The sequence below is a fragment of the Magallana gigas genome, chromosome 7 (genome assembly GCF_963853765.1).
Source record: "Magallana gigas chromosome 7, xbMagGiga1.1, whole genome shotgun sequence".
Classification (NCBI taxonomy): Eukaryota; Metazoa; Mollusca; class Bivalvia; order Ostreida; family Ostreidae; genus Magallana; species Magallana gigas.
In genome coordinates this window covers 19,828,510-19,852,748 of record NC_088859.1, presented here as the reverse complement: position 1 = coordinate 19,852,748, position 24,239 = coordinate 19,828,510, and the positions used below count along the sequence as shown (strand labels likewise).

At 36.8% G+C, this 24,239-nt stretch overlaps 5 protein-coding genes across 7 annotated transcripts; 4 read left to right on the top strand and 1 right to left on the bottom strand.

The window, feature by feature from the left end:
• Positions 1-1,618: 1,618 nt before the first annotated feature.
• On the top strand, positions 1,619-11,949 carry LOC105341100 (uncharacterized). Of its 3 annotated transcripts, none has more exons than XM_034456875.2 (11): positions 1,619-1,669; positions 7,808-7,957; positions 8,085-8,165; positions 8,707-8,836; positions 9,122-9,185; positions 9,368-9,451; positions 9,699-9,847; positions 10,260-10,409; positions 10,665-10,704; positions 10,825-11,012; positions 11,558-11,949. In XM_034456875.2, exons 2-11 carry the CDS (start codon positions 7,852-7,854, stop codon positions 11,592-11,594), a joined length of 1,029 nt encoding a protein of 342 aa, XP_034312766.1. In that variant the 5' UTR covers positions 1,619-1,669; positions 7,808-7,851; the 3' UTR covers positions 11,595-11,949. The 3 variants fall into 3 exon arrangements, with proteins under 3 accessions (XP_034312766.1, XP_011445732.2, XP_065921622.1); XM_011447430.4 differs by lacking the exon at positions 1,619-1,669 and adding an exon at positions 6,673-6,818; XM_066065550.1 differs by lacking the exon at positions 1,619-1,669 and adding an exon at positions 6,792-6,811.
• Positions 3,033-6,588, bottom strand: LOC105341099 (uncharacterized). Its single transcript, XM_011447429.4, has 2 exons — positions 5,859-6,588; positions 3,033-3,731 (listed from the first exon to the last, which is right to left on the bottom strand). The coding sequence occupies exons 1-2, from the start codon at positions 6,527-6,529 to the stop codon at positions 3,221-3,223; spliced, it is 1,182 nt and encodes a 393-aa protein (XP_011445731.3). The 5' UTR covers positions 6,530-6,588; the 3' UTR covers positions 3,033-3,220.
• Positions 11,950-13,212: 1,263 nt separating the features above from the next.
• Positions 13,213-16,501, top strand: LOC105341098 (RNA-binding protein RO60). Its single transcript, XM_011447428.4, has 2 exons — positions 13,213-13,554; positions 14,424-16,501. The coding sequence occupies exons 1-2, from the start codon at positions 13,307-13,309 to the stop codon at positions 15,895-15,897; spliced, it is 1,722 nt and encodes a 573-aa protein (XP_011445730.3). The 5' UTR covers positions 13,213-13,306; the 3' UTR covers positions 15,898-16,501.
• Positions 16,502-19,214: 2,713 nt separating this feature from the next.
• Positions 19,215-20,773, top strand: LOC136269827 (uncharacterized). The gene is made up of 2 exons (XM_066065176.1): positions 19,215-19,814; positions 20,078-20,773. Exons 1-2 carry the CDS (start codon positions 19,215-19,217, stop codon positions 20,771-20,773), a joined length of 1,296 nt encoding a protein of 431 aa, XP_065921248.1.
• Positions 20,774-21,303: 530 nt separating this feature from the next.
• Positions 21,304-23,196, top strand: LOC109620331 (RNA-binding protein RO60; the record flags this gene model as incomplete). Its single annotated transcript, XM_066065175.1, has 1 exon — positions 21,304-23,196. A coding segment is annotated over one exon (1,551 nt), but the record flags the coding sequence as incomplete, so codon positions are not given.
• Positions 23,197-24,239: the final 1,043 nt, after the last annotated feature.

Genomic DNA, 24,239 nt, shown 5'->3' with positions numbered 1-24,239 from the left:
ATACATTATGTTTTATGAAACAGGCTTAAGTGTTAAAAGAGAAGAACCGGTCTCTGATGTGACGTTAAAAATTTTTTAAAGCCACTGATCAGAAATATTTCAACTTGTATGTAAACTTAGTAACTGACATAAATGTTATTTATGTCTCTGGTAAATAAATAATTGCTCATTTTATGCAAAATCAATTATTCCTTACTCAAAATAACTTTTATTGTGTTTTGTAGTGTCAGGGGTTTAGTAGATAATTTGTGTCTATATCAAAAATGAACATGATATTCATTTCAGTCAAAAACTACGTAATGGCGAAATACTATAGTATATAATTATACTGTCACGCAAAACAAATTTACACACGCTTCAAAAATGAATATGAAGACACTAGCAACTCTCTAATATAAATATTCCTCCCGGTAATTTCAACCTACAAAGCTGGGTTCATGTCCATCCTATTGATCATCACTTCTGAGGTGAAGGGGACACCGTGAAGCTAGGGAGACCCTAATCGATGAACACTACTCACTAGGCTAGGGAGACCCCGATCGGTGAACACTTCTCACTAGGCTAAGGAGACCCCGATCGGTGAACACTACTCACTGGGCAAGGGAGACCCCGATCGGTGAACACTACTCACTGGGCTAGGGAGACCCCGATCGGTGAACACTTCTCACTGGGCTAGGGAGACACCGATCGGTGAACACTACTCACTGGGCTAGGGAGACCCCGATCGGTGAACACTACTCACTGGGCTAGGGAGACCCCGATCGGTGAACACTACTCACTGGGCTAGGGAGACCCCGATCGGTGAACACTACTCACTGGGCTAGGGAGACCCCGATCGGTGAACACTACTCACTAGGCTAGGGAGACCCCGATCGGTGAACACTACTCAGTAGGCTAGGGAGACCCCGATCGGTGAACACTTCTCAGTAGGCTAGGGAGACCCCGATCGGTGAACACTACTCACTAGGCTAAGGAGACCCCGATCGGTGAACACTACTCACTAGGCTAGGAAGACCCCGATCGGTGAACACTTCTCACTAGGCTAGGGAGACCCCGATCGGTAAACACTACTCACTAGGCTAAGGAGACCCCGATCGGTGAACACTACTCACTAGGCTAGGAAGACCCCGATCGGTGAACACTTCTCACTAAGCTATAGGGAGACCCCGATCGGTGAACACTTCTCACTAGGCTAGGGAGACCCCGATCGGTGAACACTACTCACTAGGCTAGGAAGACCCCGATCAGTGAACACTACTCACTAGGCTAGGAAGACTCCGATCGGTGAACACTTCTCACTAAGCTATAGGAAGATCCCGATCGGTGAACACTACTCACTAGGCTAGGGAGACCCCGATCGGTGAACACTTCTCACTAGGCTAAGGAGACCCCGATCGGTGAACGCTACTCACTGGGCAAGGGAGACCCCGATCGGTGAACACTACTCACTAGACTAGGGAGTCCCCGATCGGTAAAAACTTCTCACAAGGCTATAACCCCCAATCGATGAACACTACTCACTAGGCTAGGGACGCTAGCCTGGTTCCCAAGTCCTTCCAATTGTGCAATAATATTTTGTAATCAATTATATCCAATCATCATTTTCATCAATCAACAGTTACACCTTGACGCACCTGATGTTAAGTGTGACAAAAAGATCATCAAACAGGTACGTAGCAAAACAACGGTAACCATTTTTCTTATATTTTAATATAAAAATTTAAACGAAATGCCCCGATTGATTTGAGCAGGTTGAGAAATATGCATACAATATTAAATAATTGCCTAGATACCCCCTTCCTCAAGGGGTTAGGTACTTGGGATAGGTGCATGACGTCAAGATTACGGCTGACGACTTCAAGATTACGACTGAAGACGTCAAAATTAGAGTCGGTGAGGTCAAAATTACGACTGGCGACGTCAAGATTAGGATTGTTGAGGTCAATATTACGATTGGCGACGAATATTAATACATGTATTAGAGTTGGTGCATAAGGTCAAGATTACGATTGGTGATGACAAGAAGAGGGTTGCCTTGGTGATGTCAAGAAGAGGATATTGTTGGTGTTAAGGTGTTGGGGGCGTCTGTTCCCCTTCCAAAAACGATGCCGTATGCCTGCTGTGCAATGTCCAATTGCCCTGCTATGCACTGTCCAATCACTCATACATTAAGTCTGAAGTGCAATGAAAAAATTCCATGTTATCGAAAAAATAGTTTTCATGATAACTTCCAATGTCCAATCACTCATACATTAAGTCTGAAGTGCAATGAAAAAAATTCCATGTTATCGAAAAAATAGTTTTCATGATATAACTTCCAATGTTTTAATCATCACGAAACACAGGGACAATATTTGCCATATATGAAATATTTCTTTTCAAATTCTGTGTATCTATTAATATGTATGACCGTTAGATGTTGAAATATAATTACAAATTACCTTAACAGATACGAAGAATCAGATTTGAAATTTTAGTCGATTTAAAAGGCTTTCAAACAACAAAACCAAAAACAATACATTTGGATCTCTAGCTAAGCAAAAAACAAATCGAGTTCATGATTATCATTTAGTTTTATCCTCTATATATGATGGACTCATATTAGAATTGACAAACATAAGCATTTGTTCAAAGTGCATTTTTTTAAAAAGGCCTAGTTTGACGACATCTTCACGCCATTAACATACTTTAAAAATTGATTTTGAAAAAGAATGAATAAAATGCAAAATTTTCTTTTAATTAAGTTCAATAAATGTTTTCTTACTGTAATAAAGAAAATATATGAAAAATATTTATGATAAATTATTTATGATAAAACGCCGCATTAAATGCTACTCACAGAGTAATAAAAAAGTTCGTATTACAAGTTGTCGTCAAAATACGCCTCTAAATTAATTCACATACCTGAAATAATATAAAAACGTTTCATTGGTCGATGACAAAAACTTCAGATTACACATTCAGGTAGTCAATATTTATTGAATTTCCGTTTATTTTATCAAAGTGGACAGATTGAATGATTGAAAAATCTCGCTAACAAATTCAATATCATAGCATTTCTGAAACCGTGATGATAATTTATGTGATATACATGCATAAAATATACAACATAACTGAGAAAGACATGATATATTTGTCATAAAACTAGTACTGCCACCACACACACAAAAATACATTTAGAAAATATCCATCTAGTATGTATCTCGCATAAAAGAAAAGATTAAGTGTTCGTCGATGTTGAAACAAAAACCTTTTGTTTCTTTCGCCGTTTTCTCTTCTCACAAATTATTTGATTTCCTTTAGCAATCCTTTTTTGTCTCTCCTCCTCTTTGTGCAAAATATACGCCTCGCACTCACAATTGATGATGTCAACAAGCAGTTTGATGGCGATTTTATCTCCATTCACTTCAAGTCCTTTGCTGACCGCGAACTCGCACTCCGCCGGAGTAGCATACGTCACGATCCACCTCGTTCCCACATCCGCATCCGACGAGCGGATCGACAGAGGATCGTACTGAACGGAGCGGACCTTAAGACCGATCTGCGATTCCAGGATGTCTTTCACTTCAGTGTGGTTGTAATTGTCGTTCTCGCGGAAACTGAAGCAGACGGCGAACGGATTCGGTGGAGGACGGTGTTTGCGCATGTACATGGCTGGATGGACTCGGCAATCGTAGTTCACTCTCTTCTTTACATCTTCCAATAGGGAAAGTTTTGGAGGCTTTGGGGTTCTACAAGAAGCAAATGTTATTAACTCCAATCACTTTGCCTTATGCGATATTGGTACCAATAACACTAGCTATTGAATATATATATATAAAGTTTAAAACTCTTTACGTGCAGTACTTGGCATTTATGTGCTCGTCCCCAAATTATAACATTGATTATTTAAGTATACACACTCTCGGTTCCATTAACAATAATGGCAAACAGATGTAAACTCAGGTCAAATATTGATGAAATTATTCCGTTTACAATATACTCTTTAAATATTTCTATGTACAGTTTTTCCGGACAATGTGCCCCTTTTGGTCGTCTGATAGATTTTCACACGCTGTTCTACATCATTTAAAAAACGAAAACAAACATAAGATTTATTGAGGCGAGGGTTATTTTTTTCCCCATTCAGGTTTAAATCGTAGCAATGCAAAAACGTTATTTCAGAATGCAGATACACAATTAATAAGGTACGGAAATGGTCGAATGGAACAATAGCTTAATTAGTAGCTGTATTCATTCGATTTCATTATTGGTTTCTTGTGTCTTTGAGTATTTACACTACATTAAATTGCAACTACGCAAACAACTGCACGAAGCAAGGTGTTCAACACGGCAAATCTTTTCTATTTGGACCAACTTAATTACCGTGAACCTGATGCGCTAGCATACCCACCATGCAAAGAAACCGTTCCAACTGAAACCCACCGATTCAAAATTCGTATCTTTAGTTACTATTTATAAAACTTCGATAAATATCACCTGTCTGAAATGCTATATTCTTCGTATGAAAAAAGAGAAGAAAAATCACTATAGGGGTTACATATTCAAACTGATTTGCTTTGCTTTCCTATTACTCATGAAATATGTACCAGGCTTGGGGTAATGCATTGCATTACCACACTTATTTTCATGTATTTGGGCATGTATTTTAAAAATTACCATTACTTGATTTTTTTGAAATAATGCATTACATTACCAGGCAATCGATAGAAATCAAAATCAATAGATATTTCAGAATTTAAACATCAAAGACATATAAAAAAAAATTACCAAAAAATCCATTTTTATAATAGTTTGTCGTAATTAGTCTGAATTATTTTTTATTTCTTAGTGTTTCTTTTTTATTAAGCATAGACGCATGCACGTTCTTATTGCTGGGGACTTGGATTTTTTAATGCTAGAAATTATGCAAATCTTCCTTACCTAAACCAAAACAGCAAAACGCTCAATAATGCAGTGCACTCTGATGTTGTAATAGATATGAAATAGATAGTGACGAGATAAATGTTTATTAAATTTACGCACGGAAAACGTTCAAAAGTGCTTGTTAATTGACAAATAATGAATTTTGCACGTATTGATTTTCATCAATTGGAACCCCCCCCCCCCTTTCCAAATTGCTGGATCCACCTCTGCATAGCAAAGGGAAGGGGATTGGGTGTGTTTAGAACTTCTTATAACAATAGCTTAACTTATGCTGGGGCATAGTGTTTTGTTGACCCATTCTTTATTGAAGTGCAAACTAATTGGAGTAAATTGTTTAAATGATTTAAAACTCTTAGTAAGAACACTCTTAAAAATGTTATGAAAATGTGTTGTAATATCTAGTTAATATTAACAATTTAAAAATTAATTTTTTAAAATCTTTTTTAATAATAGAACTAAAACATTTTTAGCTCAAGAATGATTTCTTTCTTCTTTAAATAAACTTTATCAAATTCAATTTCAGTATTCATTTATTCATCACATTTTTTAAGTGAACATGCATAATGCCATGTACTGCCAGCATTACACTAGATTTGTGAAAGTAATGAATTACATTACCATTACTTGTAATGCTAATTTTGTGGCATTACACATTACTAGCATTACTTTGAAAACATGTAATTAATACATTGCAATGCATTAGCATTACCCCAAGCCTGGTATGTATACATACATGTATGTGTCGCACTATTTAAATTCACGCAATTCACTTTAAAGTCTTTATGGAATTGTGGTTAACTTAGAAATCGATATAATTTATGCCAGTTTTATTCTAATGTCATGGTATTTGATAGGGTATGGATAGGGGGCTTGACACACAATTCGTTTGAAATATAACTTGTACTTAAAAAAGACTAATTGAGAGTGCTTACTCAGGGGCTGTATTCTTTACACTGTCACCCACAGCTTGCTCCGGTTCACATAGACTCTCCACAGAAACTCTCTGGTGACCATCAGAACACAGGACGAACTTGGCTCGAGCGACGACCGAGGCCGGAGGCCGAGGGTCTGCTGCTACATGTATATTGTGCGGAGGAAGCCCTGGAACCCTTGATCCGCTTGTCTTTCTTTTTCTAACTATCCCCGCATCCTCTAACACGGCATTTGGCGTGCTACCAGACCGACCGTAAAGCTTTGGTAAATTGATCTCTTTGTAACTCGTTTTGCTGTGGTTTACACGTTCCCTATCTGGAAACCACACGATATTTTCAGTGGTGTTTGTTTCACTGCTTCTCACCAGAGGTCGTCTCTCGTGGTGCGTGTTCGAAACCTGCCAGCGGTAGACTTTTCGAACTGGGTCATATGAACCCTGAGCTGTGGAAAGGGCTTTCAGGACACTTGCCATGCTATCAGCACTCGGAGCAGGCAGTCCGGTTCCGGAAACTCCTTGGTTTAAAAATCCAATGTTCTTCAAACGCAGAGCCAATTCCATATCGTAATTGGCCACGGAGAACTCACTTGACCCCCCATACCTCCGTCGAGGAATCCTTGGATCCTCTCCCTCTCCCGACATAACAATCATTGCTTGACTTGAAGTAGGCATTTTTGTGACTTTTTCGTTGTTATCTCATCAAAGACTGATTATATTGTGGCGTCAAAATCATTATGACGTACGTGTGACGTCCAAGGACGATTTGCCCCAGAAACGATAATTCGTAAAAGATTTTCTCCAAATAATTTAGATATTGTTATTTAAAAAAAACACACACACAATTTATGCTATAATTTATTGTGTTTCATGCTTTTGTGAATATTTATGTAATACGAAGTATAATAATAAACTTTTTTTTCATCGGGATCGCGATACAAAGAAGCTCAACCTGAAGTGCCGGGTTATTACACGGGCCCTGGAAGTTATTGTAAATATATTGCATGTGCATGTATAAAAAAGTAAGGGTAGGACACTCTTTTTGGGGCGAAATCGGGTTTGACAAAGTCTGGGCGTTCCTCAAACGAAATTTCGCGATAAATCGTTCAAGTATACTTTACTTACGACATATGTATACATTCGATCCGCTCCAATGCTGTTACGTCGAAGAAAAAGGTGTTTTTATACATCCAAGTGCCTAAGAATTTCGCTAGACTGGTTTACATCCGGTTTAATCGCAGTGAATCGAAAGGTAAATTGAAAGCTAAGTTCTGATTGGTCAATAATGAAATAAATTCTTTAATTTCTTATCGATATTTGTCAATCTTCTTCATTATTCTCGCATTTCATTGTTGAAAGGCCAAACTACCCAGTATCTATATACATAACTCCTTTCAAACATCTGATACATACTCACCATAAATTGTTATCAGTTTCGCCACCTTATTGACGAGCAGATTTATTTTATTATTAACCAATCAGAACTTATCTTTCGATTCACTGCGATTAAACCGGATGTAAACCAGTCTAGCGAAATTCTTAGGCACTTGGATGTATAAAAACACCTTTTTCTTCGACGTAACAGCATTGGAGCGGATCGAATGTATACATATGTCGTAAGTAAAGTATACTTGAACGATTTATCGCGAAATTTCGTTTGAGGAACGCCCAGACTTTGTCAAACCCGATTTCGCCCCAAAAAGAGTGTCCTACCCTTACTTTTTTATACATGCACATGCAATATATTTACAATAACTTCCAGGGCCCGTGGGTTATTATTTATTTTTTAACGAATTATTTATTATGATAAATATATATTCGTCCATTTGTTTTATACGTGTAAATTTTTCAGAACATCGTCGTACTAATTGACAATTTGTCAAAAATCCTGTTTATTAATCGTATATCATTATTTGCAAAAGGTAATCCGAATTTTCTCTTTCTTCTTACAAGGGACTGTCATTGTCGGTAAAAGCCACACAAAAATTGGGAGTACAATGAAACATGTGCGACTGCTGTCTGTTATAGGAAAGACGTTTGGGATAAGCGAGCAAGGCCTTGTTAATGGCTGGGTCAAGCGATGCTGCAGATGTTTATCTTCAGGTAAACTTAACGTTATGTAACTTCATTGATTGCATAAACTTGAAAAGATATGATCGTTGTTACTATAGCAAACCATTATTATGTGACCAATTTTTACCATTGTGTCTCTTCAAACCCTCTATTTCAGGATCTTCTAAATCCAACTTCCAAAGAGATAGCCACACAACAGAAAACTACAAGAAGATAATGAGAAAAGTTCCTCAATCTGGTGGGTTTTTATAAATTTCTGTTTTCTATTGTTATATCTTTCATATTATTTTTATTTTTGCACAGAAAACAATGGCACTTTTTCTGAAAACTTGGTTTTGACGTTTAGACATCTAGATTATGTAATATACAAAGTGTCGCTAAGACTATCCTTATTAAAATGTTTGTTTGGAATTGCCGCCTAAGGTGGACCGTTTTTAGAGCCAGGAGGGAGGGAATTGTTTTTATCAAATTGAAGTTTAACTAATTAAAAATAAGTAAAAAAATTAAAAATCTTCATATAAAAGAAAAGTTCTTCTGTTTTTCAATTAAATTTTATTTTGGCCTAATGGCCTATTTGTAATGCGTGACACCCCCTTCCTTTTTTAAGCAATTGACATACATGTAGTTCATATATTATGCAGGCATATAGACATACACTAAACAAACTTTACTAAAATTTCATTACAATTAATGAATTGAAGTCTTGCAATGGTTTTATTGCAAGTGTTTTAGTGTTTAAATTCAAGTCAGCAAATGGACTTTTAAAATTTACTTGGCAGTGGTGGTGGTGACAGCAGGGGAATTTGACATACTGAAAGACCGCTGGATAAAAAGAGGAATGACATGTACTTCTTTTACAAATGTTTCCTACCAACCTCCAATTGTGTCCATCTGTATAAATAACCCAAGGTATAGAAATGTTTGGGTGAAAATGAAAAAAAAAATTAAAGCTTTAATATTCATGACAAATAAAAGAACAATAAATTAATTTAGTTGATTAATTTATTGCTCTGTTATTTGTCAGGAATAAATAACCCAATTAAGGTATATATAGAGATAAAATAATATTTAAAAAGTAGATAATTAAAATTTAAGCACTAGCTGACTTCATTTTACTACATGTATTGTGTTCTAGTTTTTGAAAAATCTGTTAAAACATTAAAATTTGATAAAATCTTAATTGTGCCATTCCAGCCATATGCATGAATTGTTGTTGAGAACTCAGCAATTTGCCATCCATGTGTTAAAGCAAAACCAGGTGAGACAAAAATGATAATTTAGAAAATCCATAATTTTTCACAAGTTATGTGCCTATTTACTTGTTATGAGGAAAATAGCAAATTATGTGCCCTTAGACAGCAACTATTTTCTGATGCTGAGTCAATTCAAAATGATTATGTTATTTCAAACTTCAATGAAATGTTTTTTTTGTGGTTCCAGGTGGGATATGGTTTAGATTTTTCAAAACACATAGAGACAGAGGAATGCCAATTCAAAAATATTCCACATGCATTGACAAATGAGGTAGGTCTTAATCAAAATCGCATATAAAGACAGTTTTTTTTATTAATATATTATCATAATGATCAAATCAATGACCTTTTTTTTAAAATCTTAATGAAAATCATTTTGAACTTTAATTCTCTGTAAACACAAAAATTGAAAAAAAAATAATTTAAGGATAACTACAAGTACATTCCTTTTTAATAATGCAATGATATGAAATATGGTGCGTTAATCTGTGTGATAAATTTGGTGACTCCCTTTCCAGGGTATTCCCATAATTTACGACTGTGCGGCTGTTATGGAATGCCGCGCCCACTCTGTACACACTGTGGGAGACCACCATGTCTGGTATGGCAGCGTGTTCAATGCTGAAATCAGCGAGTCCGAAGACAATCCTCTCCTGTACTACATCAGGTCAGAGGCTGTGATCAAAACTGACATTGTAACACTTCATTGGATTAAATAATAATTAAATAATAAATAATCTACCAGTATACCATATAGAGATTATTGTTAAAGTTACAATATGATTTATGTGCAAAACATATCAGTAAGTTTTAGAAAATTGAATTGTAAGGAATGAATTTCATTTCTACCTATGTTAGTTTTAAAAGTATTACATAACTAGTATTAAACAAAACTTGACACAATTTACTCTTTGTTATAAACTGCTTTATAAGGCGTTAAATAAAATCAAGAAAGAAGTTGTTGCTCTTGGGCAGTGAAACGCTATCTAAATTTAATGTTTTGCAACAGATAATATTGCTATGGGTAATAAATTAATTACTTGTTGTTATCAATTATTTGTAATTTCTTTTCCTTGTAGATCGTTTAGGTCTGTTGGAGATGAAATATTTATACAGGCCTTCGAGGATGCCACTCTACCTTTTGAGGACTGGACTCACGAGGCACATCTGAGGATGGCCTGGAACTACATCACTGAGTACGGCAAAGAAGGAGCCATTCCTCACATACGGTGAGTTTGACATACAATCAGTGTTATCGAACTGGTGTAAGGTTTATAATTCCTCTGCACTTTGAAAAATTCTTGTTTATGATTAAAAAAATTTAAAAGATTAATTATAATTAAAAGGCACACAATTTCAGCAAATTTTGGCTGAAACTGAATTTGATAAACTATTAATTATAGTGATCTGTTTTCAACATGACTGAGTTATCTCTCTTGAAACAGGTCTTTGTACTTAAGTGTATTAACATTCTTTTATTCCAGACTTGGTATACAGAATTTTAATGAACAAAACAAAGACAAGGTACTTTTATTAAAACTTTTTTCTTATAGAATTTGATTATTTATGTTTGATAAAACTGATGCACACAGTAGGATTTTTTGCAAACAATTGAAAGGGTAATCACATTTTACTACTTGGTAGGTCAAGTTTGGATTCCACGAAACCATCACAATGTTCTACATAGCAGAGGTCGCCCACGCCATAAAGAAATCCCCAGGGGTCCCCTCCTTTGAAGAGTTTTTGGAGAGGAACCGCTACCTTCTAGACAAAACAGTCATAGCTCAGTACTACTCCCACAATCACTTGTACTCAGACACTGCCAGACATCAGTAAGTACTGGTACTGGGTACAAAAAGCACTCGCATTATAGTAAAGCAATGTTAGATAAGAAGTAAATACATGTACCGTACACTCAATAGAGTATACTAAAGTATATACACTCAAACCTCGTTATCTTGAACTAGATGGGACTGGTACAAAAACTTTGAGATATCCAAGTATTTGAGATATCAGTGTTGAAGATATCGAAGTTCAACTGTATTAATTTTTAATTTGCTAGTACTCGTATATAATGGAATAATTTGTTGATTTTTCCTGATTCCCAAAAAATTTTCTTTATAAACTACTGCTTGAAAACATAAATGGAGAAAACATAAATGCAATGAAGCCTCAAGCAATCAAAATAGCTCAGAAATGTGAACCATTTCATGGAGTGGCACTATAAAGTAATGTTTTTCATTGATAGCATTTTGGTATGATTGTGCATTTTAGCTTTAAAATTTTCAAAGTACCGGTATATGTACCAGCATTGATATTAAGAAAACTATGCACTGGTATGACACTTTTAACATACAATGTTTATTTTGTATTACAGATTTGTGCAACCAGATTTGAAGCAACTTCCAAGTTAATGACTACAGTTTTAGATATCAAAAACTTTCATTTTTATGCCATATGCTACAATCTTGCTTTTTTTAACAATTTATTTCATGTTTGGGTAGATACATGCTTTCAGGAATTCAGATTTACCAATAATTTTATACATTAAAAGGTCATATAAAACAAATTTTTACATGATTTTCTTATAACGTATTTTGATTTGGCTAGTAATGAGAAATTGGGAAATGTACTTGTAAATGTTATGGTGGTTTAATAAAAACATGCACCCAGAATAAATGATGTGGAAAAAAACACTTTTAAAAAAGAAAGAGTGTCAGATGGTGTCTAGGCCACACCAATATAATTTCTTGTTTCTTGGACATTCGAGTGAAAAAAGGATAGGAGCGGGCGAGCAATTTAAAAATTAAAATAATTTTTTGTAGCCAAAATTATCAGGCAGTACAGAAATAAATTTTAGCGGACAGTAATATTTCTTCTACTTGTTTCTGATTAAAAAATTATTTAAAATGTTATAAATATAGTGGAAATAGTACAGAAAACAGTGCAAGATTTCCTGGATGCGGAAAATTAGTTATAATATTATTTGTATAGTTATAGTGAAATTGGACCACGAGGGGTCCGATGAACAAGAAATTATATTGGCGTGGCCCTATGTGTGTGTGATATGGAAGGGGACGGGGGTTGATGTGTGCTATACCTGTATGTGCCTTTTTGGACAAAAATTTGGTTTGTTTTGTTTTATGTTTTATTTTACTCCATTGTAAGCTTGTCCTAACTTGCAATAAATCATCTTTTTTAAAGTTCATGAGTTGTTAATCTTTATTGAAATAACTTGTAACATGTAACACCAATACAGGGATATTAAAATGTTCAACAGACAGTGAGACTGCATATATTATGCAAAATCTTCCAAGGTTGTTATAACAGAGACATAAATAACGGTATATACGTCCCTGGATATGATGAAATGTTGTTTATTTTTAGCCTGATATTTTTACCTTGTATCTTTTAAATCAAATGCTAACATTGGATAAAATTGAAAAAAAAAATATTGTTTCATATGGATTGTGAGAAAATTAATAATCTTTAAAACTTGTCAAAGAAGTATATAGATTCTATTCGGGTTGACGAACCGTAGAGCTACAGTTCCATCCATACAAGAAATCTGGACTTAATAATCTTGTGTCAAATTAATAACATATAAAAAATCAAATTTTTGGCAATATAATTGAAGGACACAGATTTTATAATCTATAAACTGCGTGAAGAATACTACTAAACTTTTAACACAAATTCAAATCAAAATAAATTAAACGTTTTTTAAAGAGATACTACGCCATATAAATTCATGAATTCACGCATTCTAAAATTTTTTTTTGACTCAATCTAGATATTATATATTAATTTACCCCCCCCCCCCCCCCCCATCATTCTCAAATGAATTCATCGATTGTTTAAATCGATTCTCGTTTCGCCGTAATCGATGAAAATTTTTTTATTTTATTTATTTATTTTTGTTGCACAGCACTATAGATTAGTAAACAAACAAATAAACATATAACTTTTAGCATAAACTTTACTTTTAGCATATACCGTACTAAAACTGAAACTATCTATAAATAGGTTAGGGAATTTCCATTTTTAAAACGATTTTTGACTAGGGACAAGGAGTTGTCCTGGGTCCGATTTTACTTGAAGAAAACACTTTAAAACAACCTCTAAAATGAGCGGAATGGACATAGATGTAGAGGAGGATGAATGGGCAGATCTATCAATCCCGGAGGGTCACGAGCCATCCATCAGCGAGCCCCTACCGTCTACTGACCAGACCCAGAATGCTTCGGGAGGGTACGTCTTCAGGACAGTAGACTTAACTCGACTACGTCGGTTTCTGTGTATGGGGACAGAGGGTGGCACCTACCACACCGGAGAGATTGTGCTGAAAAGGGAGAACGCAAAATGCATCGCCAGGTAGCTATATATAACATTAAGTTCATATTTTATCAGTTTATAAGGTTCATGTATTGACGATCGATAGACCATGTATGAATTATGTACTGATACTTTTTTGTTATAATCTTTGATACCTGTCAAAGGTCCCCCCCCCCCAAAAAAAAACAAAACAAAACAACAACTCGCATTGTCATTCTATGAATCATGCAGCTTCTTATATGTAGACTATAGCTGTTTGGAATATTATATGTATGTTACCGGAAGTTAATAAATGTACAGGGCCTATTTCATGAAATCCACGTTGAGTTGATCTTCACAAAATTTCGGTCATCTTTACCAAATCCACCTCCAATTGCCTGTGCTGTAAAATAGAACAGCAAAATTTTCTTTCTGTTGCCCTAGCACTGCACTGACCAGGCACGTAGCATCGTTTTTGAAAGGGGGGGGGGGGGGGGCAGACTCATCCAAAAAATCTTGACAAGAAAAAAAAAAAAGAGGAAAATTTTAAGTTTCCCAAAATCTTCAAAATCCTAATCCGGGGGGGGGGGGGGGGGGGGGGGGCTGGCGTAGTATATAACTTCAATTTCACTCCTCAATTCCTTATTTTCATATCAATTTTTTACACACAAAAAAGTGGGGGGGGCCAACTCCATGATAATTCCATTTTTTATATTTAAATTTTAATAAATTTGTTGCTGCGTGCCTGCTGACCAAGGACCAACCCCCCCCCCCCCCTCTCTCTCTCTCTCTCGTGGAGATCAATAGGCCACCGCTGCAGTTGTGCAGCTAGTTATATCAGACTGATTAAGCATGCATGTATAATTATAACATGGAAAAGTATTGCTGATCTAAATATAGTTATATTTCATTATTTTGTTTAATTACAGACTCATCAACAGGGGCGAAGGATCACAGGTTGTCGCGACTATAAAAAAGTTCAGTTTGCAAAACAAAGCTTGCAAAGCCGACCCAATCCTATTTGCTCTTGCTTTGTGCTGCCGCTGTAGCGACCTTGCGACGAAAGAAGCAGCTTACAAAGCCCTGTCAGATGTCTGTCGAATTCCAACCCATCTTTTCCAGTTTATCAAGTTTGCCCAAGAGGTGAACCCTAATGGGAAAGGATGGGGAAGAGCTCATCGTAAGGGGGTGTCCATGTGGTACGAGAATTATAGGAATAAGAAAGGCGGGAATCTTTTATTGGCCTACCACATGACCAAGTACAAGGCAAGATTTGGATTCACCCATAGAGACGTTTTCCGTCTGTGCCATATCAAAACGAGCTATGATGCCTTGGGGTACCTGGTTTACTATGTTTGTCATGAAAACGGTCAGAGAGAAAGCGACTGGGAGATGGCCCTAGCAAGAAGAGAAGAAGGACTCCCGCACTTGGAATTGAAAAAAGTTGCCGCTCTGGTGAAAGTGTTTAAAGATGCAAAGAAGTGCACTAATGAAGAAACGATGAAGCTAATGATTTTGGAACATCATCTGGCTCGAGAGCATGTGCCAACTGACCTGTTAAAATCAAGAGTGGTCTGGGAGGCATTGATGAGGCATATGCCAATGACGGCCATGATAAGAAATTTGGGCAAAATGTCTAGTCTTGGTCTGCTGGAATCTGACAGCTTTGGAGAATCCCTTGCAGAGGAGAAGCTGAAAAGCAAAGATCTATTGAAATCGGCTAGAATTCATCCTTTTACCTTACTGGTGGCTCATAAGGCTTACTCTAAAGGCCAAGGTGAGTTAGGAAAGCTGAGATGGCAGGTGAATCCGAAGATTAGTAATGCATTGGAAGAAGCATTCTATCTTTCCTTCAACTACGTAGCCACCACAGGAAAACGATACCTTCTGGCGATAGACGGGAGTGGTTCTATGAATGCCCCCGTCATGGGAACTCCGATCATCACCGCCAGAGATGCGGCAGCTGCCATGGCAATGTTAACCGTCAGAACTGAACAAAGATGCGATGTTGTTGCTTTTTCTGGAAATCAGGAAGGTGTCACCAAATTATCCATTTCGCCACAGGATGACCTCGATACAGTTTTGGAGAGAATCTCTAGATTGCCATTCGGGTCAACAAATTGCGCTGCTCCAATTTTGGACGCAATTCAAAGCAAGAAAATGTACGATGTGTTTGTGGTGTACACTGACTCGGAAACTAATGTCGGCTCTGTTCACCCATCAAAGGCCCTGAAGAATTACCGCACTACATCCGGGAATGCTAATGCTCGGCTCATTGTGTGTGGATTAGCCAGTAATGGATTTTCTATCGCAGATCCAGACGATCCACTGATGATGGATATCGTTGGATTTGATTCTGGTGCCCCGGCAGCAATCCACCAGTTTGTGACAGGAAACATTTAAGCACGCACATGTGATTCTGATCATTCCCAGTTAAATATAGATAAACACACGAAAACCTTAACAAACATTTTGTTTTAAATTTGTTTATGGATATCATTGGATTCGATTCCAGTGCTCCAACAGCTATCCACCAGTTTGTGACAGGAAACATTTAAAATCATAAATTGAGAATCGGGTTTTGTTAACATTAGAGTAGGAGGGGGTTTAAGTGTCATTTTCCAGGTAACTGACCTAGAGGTCTTCGTGAAAGGATTTTTTATGCTTATAAATATTCTCAAGTCTTTAAAAGAAACCCTGTAATAATCGTACACTTTGTAAAAATGTCCCCTTCCCCTTTAGTACCGTCGTGTCTTAAGTTAAAGGTGACACTGGGCAGAGATGAAACTGACAATGAAGATATCTAAATATAAATTGCCATGATGTACATAAAATTTATCATTTCCTGTTATTAATAAAAAAAAAAATCGTTTGTTATAAAGGAATATGTTTTGACAGCATTCAAATTAACTTTTGAAGATTTTTTTTTTATAAATAGATATCGATGTTATGTTTAAACAATCAAAATACATGTAAAAATGTTTGATATTAAAAAGAGATTACGTTTTCTAACTGTTGCTATGACTTCTACATGCATAACATTAACTCCTGGAAATGCCCATCGTATGTTTGAGAGGTCTTTCGATCTAATCTATGTTCGGCGTTTGGGCTTTGTTTGGTGTGTAATGTTTAGAGTGGGTTTGATGCGTCCGGAGCCTAAAAGGTGTAAGCTATACACGCTATAATTTGCGTCAATTTTTAATGAAAGGGAAAACGCGGGTTTTTTTTGTTTACTTATAATTAAAGTTAACCTTTAATCTGTAAATTACAATAGTGAATTCTATCTCGTTGCAAAGATATAGAAATTATTATTTTATTTTCTTGCCTGGTAAGAAATTATTGGTGTAGGAAGAGCGAAACCGACCTCAATAATTGCGCATGTCTGCGGAAAATCAGATGGCCGTTATTATTAATTGTTTGCTATTAAAATTAACTATACGTCACGATTTTTATATTCATTTGCATGCGTTTATGAGGAAAGTGATACGCTTGTCATATTCACGATACCCTTACTTTGCATGTTTAAATAGGATAACATTCACACGGACTATAAATAGACCGAAGGGGAAACGCATGTACGTCATTGTTCCAGGGAAGTATAAGCATATGCCCACACGCTTGTGTTTTTGTTTTATTTGGTTTGTACCCGTATAAAAGACCAATTTAAGCTTTACTGAAAAAAAATTATACCCGTTCCTTCATGAAACTATAACAATTCTGAAGGTCTTGACGTCCCATCCGCCATTTAATATTAGCTGTCGATATCACGTGATAGATTGATATTAAAAAGGAAGCATTAATCTCCTGGCGTGAAAATAATTTTCTTTGTGGTTTAAAAATTGATATCTTTGTTACATGATCGAATTGTGAATTGTAATTTAAAGCATTAGGGTAACTCTTTTAACTTTTGTATGTAACCAAACACATGCATTTTCTCCGTCAATCAAAACTGAAGCAAATTACAGCGTGTATAGCTTGAAAAAGTTTCCTGTATCACTTCTAGTCTGGCACAGATACAGAGAGTCCTGATCATATACATGTATAACTGAACAAAAAAGTCCTATAGCTGGTGCCATAGAAATGTCCAATACCCGATAAACAAACCTATGGAATTTTTTCTGTCTTTTTTCTTTTAATTCATTTCTCGTGTTTTATTTTGTGTGGGCTATTCATTTTTATTATATACTCGTTTGGATATGTTTTTTCTGCATCGGACAACATGCATTTTTAAAAGTCGAGATAAGTGGCTAACAATTCAACATTAGCTTATCTGACATGTCCCCAGCACATGGTTACATGTACATGACGTGAATTGAATAACCGAAATACTACATGTTGACGCTGACTTGTCAGATACATGTAAATGTAATTATAACTATTGGTAATGGTGTCAGTTTTGTGTCACGATTGCTCAGAGAACTTTCGATTTGCAAGGGAACGAAGTTATGTAAAGCAATATTTCTTGGACACTTAAATTAATTGTCGATCTGTCGGATATTATGAGAAGATGACGAAGGGGGAGAATTGATATATTCCGATTAAGGGAAGGGAGTCGTTGTCAGTTAGCGAAAATGAATACATTTGTATGCCATTCTCGAGAATATGAAAAGAAATAACATATCACATTTTCACAAGAAAAGAGGTTGTTGCAGATTATTCCCTAAATGCGAGAAAGACTTAAAATACCCACAACTACATTTTGTATAGCGGATATGCCCTGTGTGAAGGCAAAAAACATATTTTATGCGCACGACAACCATCAATTGATCTTTAAAGGGACTTGGACACGATTTGACTTAAAATTTTCAAATTTTATTTTTCCATTCTCAATGTTTATACTGATTAATATAGAAGTTTATAATGCTATGTCAAAATTTGAAAGTCAAATATCAAGTTATAAGCAAGATGCAGAGTTCATAATTCTTTGTTTTGTAAACAAAACTCGAATATTGTCATTTTTTTAACATATGTGTTGTATTGGCGTAATTTTCAATCAAATGTATCTTTCTTTTGTTGATAATAGTATTTATGATGATACTGAATTAGTTTAAATTGTTCTTACTTGTCATTTTGTCAAAGAAATGATTATTCTCTTCATTACATTTTTTGTAAACAACTATAAGACTCGAGCTTTGTTTTCATAACAACCAAATCTTACCTCTGTATCTCGCTTGTAGCTTGACTTAAACATTCAATATTTTGGTCAATCATTTAAAATGCACCAGTAAACCATTTTATACATAAAAAATAAAACTAAAATTTTTGATCTTAAATCGTGTCCAAGTCCCTTTAAAATAATATGGGCCAAGTTCAAGGGTATGATCAATGACTTGATGAGGAAACATATACCAACTAAGTTTACTAGATCAAGGCCATCACATCCATGGATTGATACCCACCTAAACAGGCTCACAAGAAGAAAAATTAGAGCACATCAAAAAGCAAGAAGAACCAAAAACAACAGAGACAGAAATCGATACAACAAACTGAAAACATCATGCCAGCGAGAGATACGACTGGCAAGGGAAAAATACCTACAGGAAGTGATAAGTGAAGATTCAAAGAGATTCTGGTCCTAAATTAAACATCAAAAACAGGACTCCGGCGGCGTGTCTCCACTTAAGGGTCCAGATGGCCTGCTCCATAGTGACACAGTGTCCAAGGCAGAAATCCTAAACAACCAATTTCATTCGGTTTACACAAAGGAAGACCTAACAGACATGCCATCAAAAGGAGATAGCCCACATCCTTCTATGAACAACATCCGCATAGGAAGAAGTGGTGTATGCAAGCTCCTGAAGGGCCTAAATGTACACAAAGCAACCGGACCAGACACAATTCCAGCGAGATTCCTCCATGACTTTGCACCAGAACTAACCCCAATCATGACAAAACTGTTCCAACTCTCACTTGATACCGGAAAAGTGCCAGATGACTGGAGGGAAGCATCTATTGTCCCCATATTTAAGAAAGGAGAGAGACACTTAGCCTCAAACTACCGCCCAGTCTCCTTAACTTCCATATCATGTAAGTTGTTGGAACATATCGTACATAGCCAAATCATGGATCACTACGACAGTAACCATATTCTGGCAGACCAGCAACACGGTTTTAGAGCAAGACGATCATGCGAGTCGCAGTTGTTGATTACAGTGGACGAGGTGGCCAAGTCACTGGCCCATGGAGAGCAAGTAGACATAGTGTTGTTGGACTTCTCCAAGGCCTTTGACAAAGTGCCACACCAGCGCCTCCTACACAAATTGCACTTCTATGGTATCAGAGGTAATACATGGAACTGGATCAAGGATTTCCAGGACACAGCAAGTCAACTTAGAGGGTCAATCCTCTACCAGAGCTGATGTCATCTCAGGGGTTCCCCAGGGTACTGTGATGGGACCATTACTATTTCTCACCTATATCAATGACTTGCCGGAGCATACATCATCAGACGCAAGATTATTTGCTGACGATTGTCTGCTTTATCGGAAAATAAACTCCAGAGCCGATGCTGAGCAGCTCCAAAAAGATCTGAAGTCACTAGAGAAATGGGAACGAGAATGGCAAATGGAATTCCACCCCCCAGAAATGCACAGTCATCCATGTATCCAGGAAACAACGTCCCATAACCAACAACTACCTCCTCCATGGCCACACCCTCGAATCAGTCAGCAGTGGAAAGTACCTAGGTGTAACCATAAACAGCAGGCTGAACTGGACGGAACACATCAACAATGTCCGAGCCAAATCAAGCAAGACCCTAGGTTTTCTCCGTCGCAACATACAGGGATGTAGAGCCGACATTAAATCAGCTGCTTACAGTACAATCGTCAGGCCCACCCTGGAGTATGCAGCGACTGTCTGGGACCCATATCAGCAAGCCCAAATACAACTGTTGGAGGGTGTCCAGAGGAGAGCTGCAAGGTTTGTCAAGGGCAACTATAATGTAAGAACACCAGGCTGTGTAACATCTATGATGGAGGACCTACAATGGGAGCCCCTCGAAACACGCCGACTAAGATCACGGCTCATCATGATGTATAAGATCAGGAACGACCTCATCGACATCCCAGCAACATCATATCTAACACCAGGGGATACTCGCACAAGGGGCAGCAAATACCGTCAGCCACCAACATACAAAGACGTGTATAAGTTCTCCTTCTTCCCAAGGACCATCAGGGACTGGAACAGCCTGTCAGATGACGTTAAAGAAGCCAGTACCATCGATGGCTTCAAGAAGCAGCTAAACAACACCTTAGCTGTGTCCTATGACCCTTAAGTGACATGCAGACCATTGTTTTTACCCGATTTTAACTGTAAATAGGAGGCTTTTAGCTGTGTTCGATGCGTGCTATAACACTCGGAAATCGAGGCCAGCACATTATAGGAAGAAGAAGAAGAAGAAGAAGAAGAAATAGTTCTAATCTCGTAACCGAGAAAGATTTTGAAATGCCTGTTACGCATCAATGCATGTAATAATTATCTCTAGTTACACGCATAGACACAGCTACATAGACGACCATTGCGGGTATGTTACATGTAAAGGCATAATTTTATTCAAATATCTTTCCGGACACGGAAACCACCAAGAAATAAAGTATGGATGCTGGTCATATCATTCTACTTCTTTAAAAGTCTTCGAATTTGATATTTTTTTTATAAACAGGGTAATTCTACACACATGTATTTACCGATTGCAAGGGGAAAACGGTTAAGATCTGCAACACCACCTTTTTTGCCAACATAAAACGGAAAGGTTTTTTTATAGCATGATTGTCGGCACACAATTATACTCTTATTAACTATGTATATTTCAGATTAATCAGCAAAGATGGAATAAACGTTGTGAAAACTATACGAGAGTTCAGCGTGGAAAACAGAGCTTGCAAATCCGACTACGTTCTGTTTGCCCTTGCCTTGTGCTGCCGCTGTACTGACCCCGAAACGAAAGAAGCAGCTTACAAGGCCCTGTCAGATGTCTGTCGAATTCCAACCCACCTTTTCAAGTTCATCAAGGTTTCCCAAGAGGTGAACTCCAAGGGGAAGGGATGGGGAAGAGCTCATCGTAAAGGAGTGTCCATGTGGTATCATAGCTACAAGAATAAGGATAGAGGGATACCCCTATTGGCCTACCACATGACCAAGTACAAGGCAAGATTTGGGTTTACCCACAAGGATGTTTTCCGTCTGTGCCACATCAAAACAGACTACAATGCACTGGGATACCTAGTTCACCATTTTTATCGTCTAAATGGTCACAGAGAAGATGATTGGCAACATCAGTTTAACCTTGCAAGACAGAATTTGACAGAATATGATGAATTGGAACTAAAGAAAGTTATAGATCTTTTACAATTGGTCGATGATGCGAAGAGGTGCAAAGATGAACAAATGATGAAGCGTATGATTTTAAGCAATGTTTTGAAAATTGTGCAGAAGTGTGACAATGAAGAAAAGCGTCCACTTTATGTCCTTGTTCGAGAGCACGTACCAACGAGTCTATTAAAATCAAAAGAAGTCTGGGTCGGACTGATGCGGTTCATGCCAATAGCGGCCATGCTAAGAAATTTAGGCAGAATGTCTAGTTTCGGCCTGTTGGATTTTGACAGTTTTGGAGAAACTTTAACAATAGATAAGTTGAAAAACTCAGTACTACTTAAGGGGGCTAGGATCCATCCTTTAACCTTACTAGTTGCTGAAAAAGCATATTCAAAATGCCGTAATAAAAAAGGAACAATACAATGGAAGGAGAATCCAAACGTGAGAGATGCTTTGAGGGATGCATTCCATCTTTCGTTTAAAAACGTAGAAGCCACTGGAAAACGGTTCCTGTTGGCAATATGCATAAGTGATCCTGAAAATCCCCATGTGAATGGAACCCCGAGTATAACCGCCCTAGAAGCAGCTGCTGCCATGGCATTGGTTACCCGTAGAAGTGAAACAAATTGCGATATCGTTGCATTTTCTGGAATACAATCGACAGAACATCCCAACATAACCAATTTTTCGATTTCTCCTGAGGATGATCTCGATGCAGTGTTGGATAAATGTTCTAAATTGCCGTATGCTAAAACAAATATCGCTGCTCCAATAATACATGCCTTTGAGAATAAGAAAATGTACGATGTTTTTGTTGTGTACACCGACTCGGTAAATGAAGATGGTTCCGTTCACCCGTCAAGGGCTTTGAAATTATATCGCACAAGGTCTGGGAATGCTAATGCTCGGCTCATTGTGTGTGGACTGGCCAGTAATGAATTTTCTATCGCAGATCCACACGATCCACTGATGATGGATATCGTTGGATTTGATTCCATTGCTCCAACAGCTATCCATCAGTTTGTGACAGGAAACATTTGACTCTTTTACTGATCATCAGGTCCTGTTAATAATAATGTAGGAGGGAGGGGGATATAAGTATCCAAGATTGCCAACGTACGAATCTCTCCATAATAGGATTTTTATACCTTAAAGAATATTAGTTTCAATTAGATAATAAACCTGTAATATATCGGAAACTTCACAAAAATGACCCCTTCCCCAGTGGCCCTGTTTCGTCATACGTTGAAGCACAAACTAATGAAAGTGACAATGGAAGTGTTGAATTGTAAATATATTTTGATATGATGTACATGTTTATCACTGTATTTACGAATAATAATTCATTGTTATTTTAAAAGTCATGTTTTGACAGCAATAAAATTTATCTAATTTTATAAATTTGTTCTATAAATAGACATTATTGTTTTGTATAAACATTCAAAAAATAAACACCATACCATTTGTGTTGACGTTTTGTTTTCTAAATGTTGTAATGTCTACTTGCATAACATCAACCCTTGGAAACACATCTCTGGTGGGTGTTCATAAAAATATAACTAGTGCTTTTAAAGTCTTTCATTTCAAGTAATGGTGGGCGTTTGAGCTTTGGTTTGTGAGCAATCCTTCTGCCAGTCCTGGAATTGGCAGGATCGGTGTGAAGAGTGGGGATTGTTTTCAGGGCCAGAAGCCCAAGGGATTGGAATTTCCCCTGTATGGAGTTAAACTTTATAACAGTCCTGGGCTGACCCCTGCATAAAGATTTAACTTTGATTCAAAAGTGGGAATTTTGTCGCCATCAACCACCAGCGTTATTCATATTTGCCTTAGAGTCGATGCAACGCAAAAAGAAAAGTAAGTTTTATTAACGTCTAAAATTATTGATCAGCGAATATTGTTCAATCACCAAATCAGTTGGGCATTATTGCACAACAATACCCGATAGAACATAAATACAGAAATGACCACTATTCTTAAGAAAAATGAAAAAAAAATCTATCTTGGTTAAAGATGAATATTTTGAGTATAACTATCATTTTAAGTGAGCCGCTACCTGTATCTATATTGTTTTAAACTTGGAAGTTCCGTTACTTTTCGTAAAGTAGTATGCAAAGGAAGAAATTCATCAATCCAAAAATTTTTTTATTGAATATCATTTTCTCTTATTTACACAATATTGGTATCTTTTCTCTCCCAAATGAGAAGATTTTATTATTTGCTGTCAAAAATTCCAACTCCATCTGACATTAGGTCACAAAATGTTTAAATGTTTTGTGAAATTGTTTGTACATGTATCTAGTTCTTTGAATTTCACCATAGCTCAGTAGCTAAAGTATCGGGCTTGTGAAACGCATATCCCGTGTTTAAATCAGCTTGAGGATTCTGTTCATAATTACAGAATCAAATTTTATGAAATCATATCCCCC

Bases quoted from the DNA above. Each gene is read 5' to 3' on its own strand.
- LOC105341099 (XM_011447429.4), bottom strand. From the start codon at position 6,529: ATGCCTACTTCAAGTCAAGCAATGATTGTTATGTCGGGAGAGGGAGAG. The intron at 3,732-5,858 runs GTAAGCACTCTC...TGCTTCTTGTAG, and splicing joins GTAAAGAATACAGCCCCTGA to AACCCCAAAGCCTCCAAAAC.
- LOC105341100 (XM_034456875.2), top strand. From the start codon at position 7,852: ATGAAACATGTGCGACTGCTGTCTGTTATAGGAAAGACGTTTGGGATA. The intron at 7,958-8,084 runs GTAAACTTAACG...CCTCTATTTCAG, and splicing joins CTGCAGATGTTTATCTTCAG to GATCTTCTAAATCCAACTTC. The intron at 9,452-9,698 runs GTAGGTCTTAAT...CTCCCTTTCCAG, and splicing joins CACATGCATTGACAAATGAG to GGTATTCCCATAATTTACGA.
- LOC105341098 (XM_011447428.4), top strand. From the start codon at position 13,307: ATGAGCGGAATGGACATAGATGTAGAGGAGGATGAATGGGCAGATCTA. The intron at 13,555-14,423 runs GTAGCTATATAT...GTTTAATTACAG, and splicing joins AACGCAAAATGCATCGCCAG to ACTCATCAACAGGGGCGAAG.
- LOC136269827 (XM_066065176.1), top strand. From the start codon at position 19,215: ATGCCATCAAAAGGAGATAGCCCACATCCTTCTATGAACAACATCCGC. The intron at 19,815-20,077 runs GCAAGTCAACTT...TCCACCCCCCAG, and splicing joins TCAAGGATTTCCAGGACACA to AAATGCACAGTCATCCATGT.